At 57.8% G+C, this 13,126-nt stretch overlaps 1 protein-coding gene across 4 annotated transcripts in view; it reads right to left on the reverse strand.

Annotated features, from left to right (window-relative positions):
- LOC140387925 (uncharacterized) overlaps nt 1–13,126 on the reverse strand; it is a 212,244-nt gene that overhangs the window by 45,742 nt on the left and 153,376 nt on the right. For all 4 annotated transcript variants that reach the window (XM_072471244.1, XM_072471240.1, XM_072471241.1 and 1 more), the window contains one exon: nt 4,259–4,579. In XM_072471244.1, coding sequence (XP_072327345.1) covers nt 4,259–4,579 — 321 coding nt within the window. The remainder of the gene's footprint in view (nt 1–4,258; nt 4,580–13,126) is intronic.

The raw sequence follows: 13,126 nt of genomic DNA on the forward strand, positions 1-13,126 counted from the left end.
GTCTACCTTTGCAGACTAGCAGTCACAAAACTTGTCCCAAAACCAAGGAGTGGATGGAATCCCTTTTCCTGATGCCACCCCTTTCATTAAGATGGTGATTTTCCTTATCCCTCCCGCCCTTTCCCACTCGAGTGCATAGCTGTTGAATTAAACGTGACATTGTCATCGTGTAAACCAATTCCTGAACTCATCCTGTAGGACCTCAGACCTTTCTGTATCTTGATAACTGTCCCCTCCTGAACCTTAACAACTCCCCTCTGCCTGAGCCCCGGTAAGTAGCCCCGCCTGAACCCTGACAACTGTCCTCTCCTGAACCTCGATACCTCATTCCCACCTGAACCTCGATACCTCATTCCCACCTGACCCCCGGATAACCCACCCCACCTGACCCCCGGATAACCCATCCCAACTGAACACCGGATAACCTCCCCCACCTGAGCCTCGATACCTCATTCCCACCTGAACCCCAGATAGCCCACCCCACTTAAACCTGATACCTCATTCCCACCTGAACCCCGGATAACCCATCCCAACTGAACACCGGATAACCTACCCCACCTGAACCCCAATACCTCATTCCCCCCTGAACCCCAATACCTCATTCCCACCTGAACCTCATACCTCATTCCCACCTGAACCCCAGATAATCCACTCCACCTGAACACTGATACCTCATTCCCACCTGAACCCCGGATAACCCACCCCACCTGAACCCCGATACCTCATTCCCACCTGAACCCCGGATAACCCATCCCAACTGAACACCGGATAACCTCCCCCACCTGAACCTCGATACTTCATTCCCACCTTGACCTCGATACCTCATTCCCACCTGAACCCCGGATAACCCACCCCACCTGAACCTCGATACCTCATTCCCACCTTAACCTCGATACCTCATTCCCACCTGATCTCCGGATAACCCATCCCAACTGAACACCGGATAAGCTACCAAACCTGAACCTCGATACCCCATTCCCACCTGAACCCCAGATAACCCACCCCACCTGAACCCCGATACCTCATTCCCACCTGAACCCCGATACCTCATTCCCACCTGAACCCCGGATATTCCACCGCATTGAACCCCAGATAACCCACCCCACCTGAACCCTGATACCTCATTCCCACCTGGACCCCGGATAACCCACCCCACCTGAACCTCAATACCTCATTCCCACCTGAACCCCGGATAACCCATCCCAACTGAACACCGGATAACCTCCCCCACCTGAACCTCGATACTTCATTCCCACCTGAACCCCAGATAACCCACCCCACCTGAACCCTGATACCTCATTCCCACCTGAACCCCGGATAACCCATCCCAACTGAACACCGGATAACCTACCCCACCTGAACCCCAATACCTCATTCCCACCTGAACCCCGATAACTCATTCCCACCTGAACCTCGATACCTCATTCCCACCTGAACCCCGAATACCCCACCCCACCTGAACCCCGGTACCTCATTCCCACCTGAACCCCGGATATTCCACCCCATTGAACCCCGGATAACCCACCCCACCTGAACCCCGAGACCTCATTCCCACCTGAACCTCGATACCTCATTCCCACCTGAACCCCGATACCTCATTCCCACCTGAACCCCGAATACCCCACCCCACCTGAACCCCGGTACCTCATTCCCACCTGAACCCCGGATATTCCACCCCATTGAACCCCGGATATGCCACCCCATTGAACCCCGACAACCCACCCCACCTGAACCCCAGATAACCCACCCCACCTGAACCCCGATACCTCATTCCCACCTGAACCTCTATACCTCATTCCCACCTGAACCCCGATGCCTCATTCCCACCTGAACCCGATACCTCATTCCCACCTGAACCCCGATGCCTCATTCCCACCTGAACCCCGATACCTCATTCCCACCTGAACCTCGATACCTCATTCCCACCTGAACCCAGATACCTCATTCCCACTGAACCCCGGATAACCCACCCCACCTGAACCTCGATACCTCATTCCAACCTGAACCCCGATACCTCATTCCCAACAGAACCCCGATACCTCATTCCCACCTGAACCCCGATACCTCATTCCCACCTGAACCCCCATACCTCATTCCCACCTGAACCCCCATACCTCATTCCCAACTGAACCCCGGATAACCCACCCCACCTTAACCTCAATACCTCATTCCCACCTGAACCCCAGATAACCCACCCCACCTGAACCCTGATACCTCATTCCCACCTTAACCTCGATACCTCATTCCCACCTGAACCCCGGATAACCCACCCCACCTTAACCTCGATACCACATTCCCACCTGAACCCCAGATAACCTACCCCACCTGAACCTCGATACCTCATTCCCACCTTAACCTCGATACCTCATTCCCACCTGATCTCCGGATAACCCATCCCAACTGAACACCGGATAAGCTACCCCACCTGAACCTCGATTCTTCATTCCCACCTGAACACCGATAACTCATTCCCACCTGAACCTCGATACCACATTCCCACCTGAACCCCGAATACCCCACCCCACCTGAACCCCGATACCTCATTCCCACCTGAACCCCGGATATTCCACCCCATTGAACCCCGGATAACCCACCCCACCTGAACCCCGAGACCTCATTCCCACCTGAACCTCGATACCTCATTCCCACCTGAACCCCGATACTACATTCCCACCTGAACCCCGGATATTCCACCCCATTGAACCCCGGATATGCCACCCCATTGAACCCCGGACAACCCACCCCACCTGAACCCCAGATAACCCACCCCACCTGAACCCCGATACCTCATTCCCACCTGAACCTCGATACCTCATTCCCACCTGAACCTCGATACCTCATTCCCACCTGAACCTCGATACCTCATTCCCACCTGAACCCCGATACCTCATTCCCACCTGAACCCCGATACCTCATTCCCACCTGAACCCCGATACCTCATTCCCACCTGAACCTCGATACCTCATTCCCACCTGAACCCCGATACCTCATTCCCACTGAACCCTGGATAACCCACCCCACCTGAACCCCGATACCTCATTCCCACCTGAACCCCGATACCTCATTCCCACCTGAACCCCAATACCTCATTCCCACCTGAACCCCGATACCTCATTCCCACCTGAACCCCCATACCTCATTCCCACCTGAACCCCCATACCTCATTCCCACCTGAACCCCGGATAACCCACCCCACCTGAACCCCGATACCTCATTCCCACCTGAACCCCATACCTCATTCCCACCTGAACCTCGATACCTCATTCCCACCTGAACCCCAGATAACCCACCCCAACTGAACCTCGATACTTCATTCCCACCTGAACCTCGATACTTCATTCCCACCTGAACCCCAATACTTCATTCCCACCTGAACCCCGATACCTCATTCCCACCTGAACCCCAATACCTCATTCCCACCTGAACCCCACACCTCATTCACACCTGAACCTCGATACCTCATTCCCACCTGAACCTCGATACCTCATTCCCACCTGAACCTCGATACCTCATTCCCACCTGAACCTCGATACCTAATTCCCACCTGAACCTCGATACCTAATTCCCACCTGAACCTCGATACCTAATTCCCACCTGAACCTCGATACCTCATTCCCACCTGAACCCTGATACCTCATTCCCAACTGAACCTCGATACCTCATTCCCACCTGAACCTCGATACCTCATTCCCACCTGAACCTCGATACCTAATTCCCACCTGAACCTCGATACCTCATTCCGACCTGAACCTTGATACCTCATTCCCACCTGAACCCCGATACCTCATTCCCACCTGAACCTCGATACCTAATTCCCACCTGAACCTCGATACCTCATTCCGACCTGAACCTTGATACCTCATTCCCACCTGAACCCCGATACCTCATTCCCACCTGAACCTCGATACCTCATTCCCACCTGAACCTCGATACCTCATTCCCACCTGAACCGCGATACCTCATTCCCACCTGAACCCCGATACCTCATTCCCACCTGAACCTCGATACCTCATTCCCACCTGAACCGCGATACCTCATTCCCACCTGAACCTCGATACCTCATTCCCACCTGAACCTCGATACCTCATTCCCACCTGAACCTCGATACCTCATTCCCACATGAACCCGACAACCCGCCCCCACCTGAACCAACTACCCATGAACAAATCTAACCACCAAGCTGATCCAACAAGGCCACTCCTTCCCCATTGAACAGCACCTCTACGTGGAATACCTCCATCCTTCACCTGCTTCGTACCCTGAAGTTGAGTGACCTCTTCAGAGTTTTTCCTCTGCTGACTCTCACTCTTCATTTGGATCTCTGCCCTCAGTGTGGTGATCTCCAGCTCGTACTCCAGCGTTGTCTGCTGAAGGTGTTCCAGCTCTGCTCGGATACGGCACAGCTCCTCTTGCAAAGTGGCAATCTCATTCTCCCGCTCCCCCGCTGCCTCCTCAGCCGCCTGACGGAGGTTCACAATCTCTTCCTGTGCGCAATGCAGTTCCTCATGAGCCTCCATCAGTTCACTCTCCTTCTCCTCCTCCAAACTATCGATCTCTTCCTGAACAGACCGGAGCTGCGCTGGATGGAACAAAACAAATATCCACAGGTTACTTTACTCAATTTGCTCCTTCGCTCAAAGGAACACAATTGAATTTGGGCAATTAAGCCAGCCCCAAGGTCGGCACATGGGGTGAAACAGCCCCAAATGCAGTCTAAATTTATCCAGAGAAGGGACAGACGGCTCACTGGAAACTAGGGTGGAGACGACCAGGGAGACTGTTCTCCAAACGTATTTAATTGTTTGATGATGGAGCTGTGCTGGGTGAGGTTAATCAAGAGAAGAAGAAAAACCTGTCTTTATATCGTCCTCAACACATCTACACAGCTGGTGAACCCTTCAAAGGTGGTCATGGTTTTTATACAAGCAAACAAGGAATTCAGCAAGATCGCACAAACTGATGTGATACATTTCCGTCAATCTGTTTGTAATGATAATATTTGCAGGATAAATATTGGACAGGACATCGGGGAGAATCTGCCTGCTCTTCTTTAAATACAGTAGCGCCATGGAGTCATTTAACTTACTCTGAACAGGTACACCAAGCATTGATTAAATTAATCATGAGTGTCTCCTAACTGCTAATCTATTGCTCCTTCTTAGTGAGATGGTTGGTTGCTGGTATTCCTCTGGTGGACAAGATTGGGGGAATGCGCTTGAAAAGTGGGGTGGATAGTTATCCTGGGTCACCACCTATAATACCTCTAAGCTGCACAATTGTGTGGCCATGGAGCAGTCCAGGATATATTGTACAAGGGACAATCAGGCCACATACAAGAATCAGACCTTCCTTAAGGGACAATGTAGCCCGACAAACAGGCCACGCAAAGCAAAGAAAAATTAGAGAGAAAATTGGTCACTACTCACCTGTCACTGCAGGTGAACTCCACCCCCCCCCCCCCCCCACCCCCCCCCCCACCCCCCCCACCCCACCCCCCCAGACACAGCAGGTGCCACTCGCTCCGACACTGCGGGTGCCGCTCGCTCCGACACTGCGGGTGCCACTTGCTCTGACACTGCGGGTGCCACTCGCCCCTGACACTGCGGGTGCCACTCGCCCGGGACACTGCGGGTGCCACTCGCTCCGACACTGCCGGTCCCACTCACCCGCAAAACTGCGGGTGCCACTCGCCCCTGACAGTGCAGGTGCCACTCGCCCCTGAAACTGCGGGTGCCACTCGCTCTGACACTGCGGGTGCCACTCGCCCCTGACACTGCGGGTGCCACTCGCCCGGGACACTGCGGGTGCCACTCGCTCCGACACTGCGGGTGCCACTCGCCCCTGACACTGCGGGTGCCACTCGCCCCTGACACTGCGGGTGCCACTCGTCCCTGACACTGCGGGTGCCACTCGCCCCTGACACTGCGGGTGCCACTCGCCCCTGACACTGCGGGTGCCACTCGCCCGCAAAACTGCGGGTGCCACTCGCCCGGGACACTGCGGGTGCCACTCGCTCCGACACTGCGGGTGCCGCTCGCCCCTGACACTGCGGGTGCCACTCGCCCCTGACACTGCGGGTGCCACTCGCCCACAAAACTGCGGGTGCCACTCGCCCGGGACACTGCGGGTGCCACTCGCTCCGACACTGCGGGTGCCGCTTGCCCCTGACACTGCGGGTGCCACTCGCCCGGGACACTGCGGGTGCCACTCGCCCCTGACACTGCGGGTGCCGCTTGCCCCTGACACTGCGGGTGCCACTCGCCCGGGACACTGCGGGTGCCACTCGCTCCGACACTGCGGGTGCCACTTGCTCCGACACTGCGGGTGCCACTCGCCCGGGACACTGCGGGTGCCACTCGCTCCGACACTACGGGTGCCGCTTGCCCCTGACACTGCGGGTGCCACTCGCCCGGGACACTGCGGGTGCCACTCGCCCCTGACACTGCGGGTGCCGCTTGCCCCTGACACTGCGGGTGCCACTCGCCCGGGACACTGCGGGTGCCACTCGCTCCGACACTGCGGGTGCCACTCGCTCCGACACTGCGGGTGCCACTCGCTCTGACACTGCGGGTGCCACTCGCTCCGACACTGCGGGTGCCGCTCGCCCCTGACACTGCGGGTGCCACTCGCCCCTGAAACTGCGGGTGCCACTCGCCCGCAAAACTGCGGATGCCACTCGCCCGGGACACTGCGGGTGCCACTCGCTCCGACACTGCGGGTGCCGCTTGCCCCTGACACTGCGGGTGCCACTCGCCCCTGACACTGCGGGTGCCACTCGCCCGGGACACTGCGGGTGCCACTCGCTCTGACACTGTGGGTGCCGCTCGCTCAGACACTACGGGTGCCGCTCGCTCCGACACTGCGGGTGCCACTCGCTCCGACACTGCGGGTGCCACTCGCTCCGACACTGCGGGTGCCACTCGCTCTGACACTGCGGGTGCCACTCGCTCCGACACTGCGGGTGCCACTCGCCCCTGACACTGCGGGTGCCACTCGCCCTGACACTGCGGGTGCCACTCGCCCCTGACACTGCGGGTACCACTCGCCCCCGACACTGCGGGTGCCACTCGCTCTGACACTGCGGGTGCCACTCGCTCTGACACTGCGGGTGCCACTCGCTCTGACACTGCGGGTGCCACTCACTCAGACACTGCGGGTGCCACTCGCCCCTGACACTGCGGGTGCCACTCGCTCCGACACTGCGAGTGCCACTCGCCCTTGACACTGCGGGTACCACTCGCCCCTGACACTGCGGGTGCCACTCGCTCTGACACTGCGGGTGCCACTCGCTCTGACACTGCGGGTGCCACTCGCTCTGACACTGCGGTTGCCACTCGCTCTGACACTGCGGGTGCCACTCGCTCTGACACTGCGGGTGCCACTCGCTCCGACACTGCGGGTGCCACTCGCCCCTGACACTGCGGGTGCCACTCGCCCTGACACTGCGGGTGCCACTCGCCCCTGACACTGCGGGTACCACTCGCCCCCGACACTGCGGGTACCACTCGCTCCGACATTGCGGGTGCCACTCGCTCAGACACTGCGGGTGCCACTCGCTCAGACACTGCGGGTGCCACTCGCCCCTGACACTGCGGGTGCCACTCGCTCCGACACTGCGGGTGCCACTCGCCCTTGACACTGCGGGTACCACTCGCCCCTGACACTGCGTGTGCCACTCGCTCTGACACTGCGGGTGCCACTCGCTCCGACTCTGCGGGTGCCACTCGCTCCGACACTGCGGGTGCCACTCGCTCCGACACTGCGGGTGCCACTCGCTCCGACTCTGCGGGTGCCACTCGCTCCGACACTGCGGGTGCCACTCGCTCCGACACTGCGGGTGCCACTCGCTCCAACACTGCGTGTGCCACTCTCCCCCGGCACTGTGGGTGCCACTCGCTCCGACACTGCGGGTGCCACTCGCTCCGACACTGCGGGTGCCACTCACTCCGACATTGCGGGTGCCACTCGCCCCCGGCACTGTGGGTGCCACTTGCTCCGACACTGGAGAAGTCATTCAGTTTGCTTCCCTTCTGTTTTGTGATGAATGTAGGAATTTCAGGTATCTATTATATTCTATGTAGCTGGTGCAGTAATGGTTAAAATTTGGGTTGCATAGATACATAGAAGATAGGAGCAGAAGGAGGCCTTTTGGCCCTTCGAGCCTGCTCCGGCATTCATCACGATCATGGCTGCTCATCCAACTCAATAGCCTAATCCTGCTCTCTCCCCAAAGCTTTTGATCCCATTCGCCCCAAGTGCTATATGCAGCCGCCTCTTGAATATATTCAATGTTTTAGCATCAACTACTTGGGTTGGGCGCTCTGGATCCATGGAACACATACAGGTCACCAACACTTGAAATAGTGCAACACAATTTTATTGAGTCATTAACAGTTTAACATACTCTGACTGTGGGTTAACACGATACTAGCTTTAACTAAAGACCTTTGCCTTGTCCTAACCAGTCGATGCACTCAGCACATGGTGAATGTCTGTGCTGCAGGCTGTGAGCTCTGTCCTACTAGGAAGCTGCAGCTCGAATGAGCGGGAACTCTGATGCCCCCTGTCTTTATAGTGCGTGTGCTCTAGCTGGTGATTGGCTGCGGTGTTGTGTGTGTTGATTGGTCCCACTGTGTGTCCATCAGTGTGTGTGTCTGCACCATGATATACTGGTGTATATTATGACACTACTTCCTGTGGTAATGAATTCCACAGGCTCACCACTCTTTGGGTGAAGAAATGTCCTGTTAGTATGTGACTGCTGCAATCATGTTTTAACAATCCTGGTTTGAAAGACTGTTTGGAGATAGAGGTGCAATTAAAGCATCATAAATGTTTGGGCTAATGGATTTTTGTTTATATTAAGAGGGTTTCCTGGGTGTAGATAATTAGAGACATTGGGTGTGATCTACCGGCCGCATTTCGTCCGGGAGTGCAACATGGCCGGTAGATCTGGGAGAGGCGTCCCACGGGCTTCCCGACAGCCAGTATGCCATGCAGGATCTTACCATATCCCATGAGGCATCGTGATCAGAATTCCGCCACAGTGGGCAGGACCAAGCCTTCTATGCCTAAGTAGGTTTTAAATCCACTTAGGCAATTACCCGGCATCTACCAGGCTCTCGGCATGTAGCGGCCTCCCCAGGGAGACCTCAGCTGGCCACCCTTCAGTACTGGTCCACACAAACGTGGACCAGGCAGAACGGCACTGGACGGCTACCGGGTCATCGGAGGCCCCTGGGTGATCAGAGATGGGGCAGGATGGCCCCCTCGACCTCCCCTGGAATGTGGGCATCTTGGCACTGTGCACTGCCAAGGTGCCTGGGTGGCACTGCAAAGCCAGCAGGGGCAGTGCCCATGTGCCCAGGCAGAACTGCCAAGGGTCAGAGCCTGAGGGGGGCCAGGCCCATGAAAGGAGGGTGGAGGGGGGTATGAAGGGTGGGGGATGCAGGGCGGGTATGAAGGGGCCTTTGGAAAGTTGGGGAAAGGCCCAAAAAGGGTGTGGAAAGACCTGAAAAGAGGGGCCACTCAGCAACCCCGTAGCTGGCTGTCGTCACTTGGGAGGGGTGTGGGTTAATGCCCATGTCTGGGGGGGGGGGGGGGGGGGGGGGTGACATTGCCCATGGGTGGGGGTGTGGTGGACCCACAAGCCCACTTCGTCACCTTGGCACCATTTCAAAATGGTGGCCCAATCTCTGAGGAGCCAGTCTGGCCAGCGAGTTCAGCTCCCCAGTGAGAAAATAATTCTAAGTGTGGGCTAGCTCGGTGAGAAACTTCCCAGTGACTAAGTGTGGTTAGACAGCAGTGGGAACTTGCCGACAGAGCCGGAGAGAAACGCCCAGTAGAACCCGCCACGAATGACACTTCGAACAGAATTTACCGGCTGGTCACGCCGGTGGGAAATTCCGGTCCCACGCCGGCGGGCGGGTTTCCCAGCGGCGAGGGGTGCTGTCAACAGGAAATCCCATTGACAACGGCGGGACCGGCAGATCCCGCTGGCTGGCCGCCTCCCCCACCAGAAAACACATGGCGGGGAGATCGGTAAATCCCGCCCATAGAACCTTTCCATTAGATCTGGCCCATTGTGTTCATCTGTGTGTGGTAATACCAGGTATTGCAGTACCTGAGAGGTGAATGACCATTGGCTAGACCTAGGAGTCTACCATTGGCTAACGTACATAGCTCCGCCCTGAGAGGCGGGGTATAAGAGCCCATGCCGTCCCAGCAGCCTTCACTTTCTGTATCGAAGCCGCTGGGTACAGTTCTAGCTGATTAAAGCCGATTAGATATGACTCACCTTGTCTCGAGAGTTATTGATTGTGCATCAATTTAATCAGCTAGTACTTCTGAAGGATGGATCTCCGCATCAAGCCGGCGTGCCTTCAGCTCAGCCCCCACGCAGACAACTCCGCTGCTACTTTTAAGCATTGGCTGGCGTGTTTTGAGAGTTACCTCTATACGGCTGCCCCCCACGGAAAGGCAGAAAATACACCTCCTACGCTCGCGGGCCAGCCCTGCGATCTACCCTCTGATCGAAGGGGCAGCGAACTATGCGGCAGCTATGGAGCTGCTAGAAGGACATTACATCCGTCCACTGAACCAGGTCTACGCCCGTCACCTGATGGCAACTAGACGGCAGAGCCCAGAAGAAACACTGGAAGACTTCTATCGGGCACTGATAGTGCTGGGCCAAAACTGCGGCTGCCCAGCAGTGACGGGGAACGAGCACACGGAACTTTTAATTCGGGAAGCTTTCGTGGCAGGTCTGACTTCCCCCGACATCCGCCGAAGGCTCCTTGAAATGGACACACTGGGCCTCACTGAGGCACGGGCCCTGGCAGGGTCCAGGGACGTTGCGTACAAGAACGCACTTGCTTTTGCCCCCGCTCGCATGGCGCCCCCCTGGGCTGCATGGCACCCCGTCGCAGCAGCCCCCCAGACGTACCCGCTAACCCCGCAGGCCTGCGCGGCAAGACAGCCCGCTACCGCCGCGGGCCAACGCTGCTTCTTCTGCGGCCAGGCGAATCATCCGCGCGCGGGCGCTGCCCGGCCCGCACCGCCACCTGCAAAGGGTGTGGCAAGAAAGGCCACTATGCCGCAGTCTGCCTGGCCCGCGCCGTGGCCGCGGTCACCAGCGACTATCAGCAGCCCTTCTTCCAGGTCCCGGCCGTCCAAGGCCCACTGCAGTCTTTCTTGCAGGTCCCGGCCGTCCAAGGCCCACTGCAGTCTTTCTTGCAGGTCCCGGCAGTCCAAGGCCCACTGCAGTCTTTCTTGCAGGTCCCGGCCGTCCAGGGCCCACCGCCGCCTTTCTCTCCCCAGGCAGCGTGCGACCCACGGCCGCGGCCATTTTGCCCCCCGGCAACCACGCGGGATGGGTGGGCGCCACCATTTTGTCCCTCGCCGTCGCCATCTTCGGAATCCCCGTCCCCGGACTCCATGTGCGACTCATGGCCGACGCCATCTTGGATGGGGCCTCAAGCCCCCAGCACAGCTGACTACACGCTGCCCGACCAGAACTCCCCCTTGCTGCAGCTGGCCTCCATTACCCTGGATCAGAGTCGGCCCCGGACGCTAGCGAAAGCCACCACAACGATCGCCATCAACGGCCACGTGACGTCGTGCCTGATCGACTCCGGGAGCACGGAAACTTTGTCCACCCCGACATGGTAAGGCGCTGTTCTCTTGTCACCCATCCCGTAAAACAAAGGATCTCCCTGGCCTCCGGGTTCTGCCTAGCGAACCTCACTGTCCAAGGCAGGGAATTCCGCAATTTCCGCCTGTACGTTGTGCCGCACCTCTGCGCAGCCACGCTTCTCGGGCTGGATTTCCAGTGCCACCTACAAAGTCTGACCTTTAAATTTGGTGGCCCTATACCCCCCTTACTGTCTGCGGCCTCGCGACCCTTAAGGTCGACCCGCCTTCCCTGTTTGCGAACCTCACCCCGGATTGCAAACCCGTCGCCACCAGGAGCAGACGGTACAGCGCCCAGGACCGGACCTTCATCAGGTCCGAGGTCCAAAAGCTGCTGAAGGAAGGGGACATCGAAGCAAGCACCAGCCCCTGGAGGGCTCAAGTAGTGGTGGTAAAGACCGGGGAGAAACATAGGATGGTCATCGACTATAGCCAGACCATCAACAGATTTATGCAACTGGACGCGTACCCTCTCCCCCATCTAACCAACCTGGTAAACAGGATTGCGCAATACAAGGTCTTCTCCACGGTGGATCTCAAGTCCGCCTACCACCAGCTCCCCCTCCGTAATAGTGACCGTCAGTACACTGCCTTCGAAGCAGATGGGCGGCTCTACCACGTTTTAAGGGTTCCCTCCGGTGTCACGAACGTGGTCTCGGTCTTCCAGCGGGAGATGGACCGAATGGTTGACCGGTATGGCTTACACGCAACGTTCCCGTATCTTGATAACGTCACCATCTGAGGCCATTACCAGCAGGACCACAACACCAACCTCCAGAAATTTCTCCAGACCACGAATCTCCTTAATCTGACCTACAATAAGGAGAAATGCGTGTTTAGCACCGACCGTCTAGCCATCCTAGGCTACGTAGTGCGAAATGGAGTCATAGGCCCTGACCCAGAACGCATGCGCCCCCTCATGGAGTTCCCCCTCCCTCACTGCCCCAAGACCCTAAAGCGCTGCCTCGGCTTCTTTAGCTATTATGCACAATGGGTCCCTAATTACGCAGACAAGGCTCGACCCCTGATCCAGTCCACAACCTTCCCCCTGTCGACGGAGGCCCGCCAGTCCTTCTGCCGCATCAAAGCGGACATCGTAAAAGCCACGATGCGCGCCATCAACGAGTCCCTCCCCATCCAGGTCGAGAGCGATGCGTCCGACGTAGCTCTGGCGGCCACCCTCAACCAAGCGGGCAGGCCCGTGGCTTTCTTCTCCCGCACTCTCCATGCTTCCGAAATTCGCCACACCTCGGTCGAAAAGGAGGCCCAGGCCATAGTAGGAGCCCCACGCGCACCTGCACCATTGCCCCCACCCCCACCCCACCCGCAGCACCTGACCAGAGGGTCAGTACTGCCGCTGGAGCCCCTGCCCAGTGCCGAACAGGCACCGACGCCCCCTTCAGGCGCCCCTCCCCCTGCCCACCGTTCGCCCCAA

Source organism: Scyliorhinus torazame, chromosome 13 (genome assembly GCF_047496885.1).
Source record: "Scyliorhinus torazame isolate Kashiwa2021f chromosome 13, sScyTor2.1, whole genome shotgun sequence".
NCBI classification, from domain to species: Eukaryota; Metazoa; Chordata; class Chondrichthyes; order Carcharhiniformes; family Scyliorhinidae; genus Scyliorhinus; species Scyliorhinus torazame.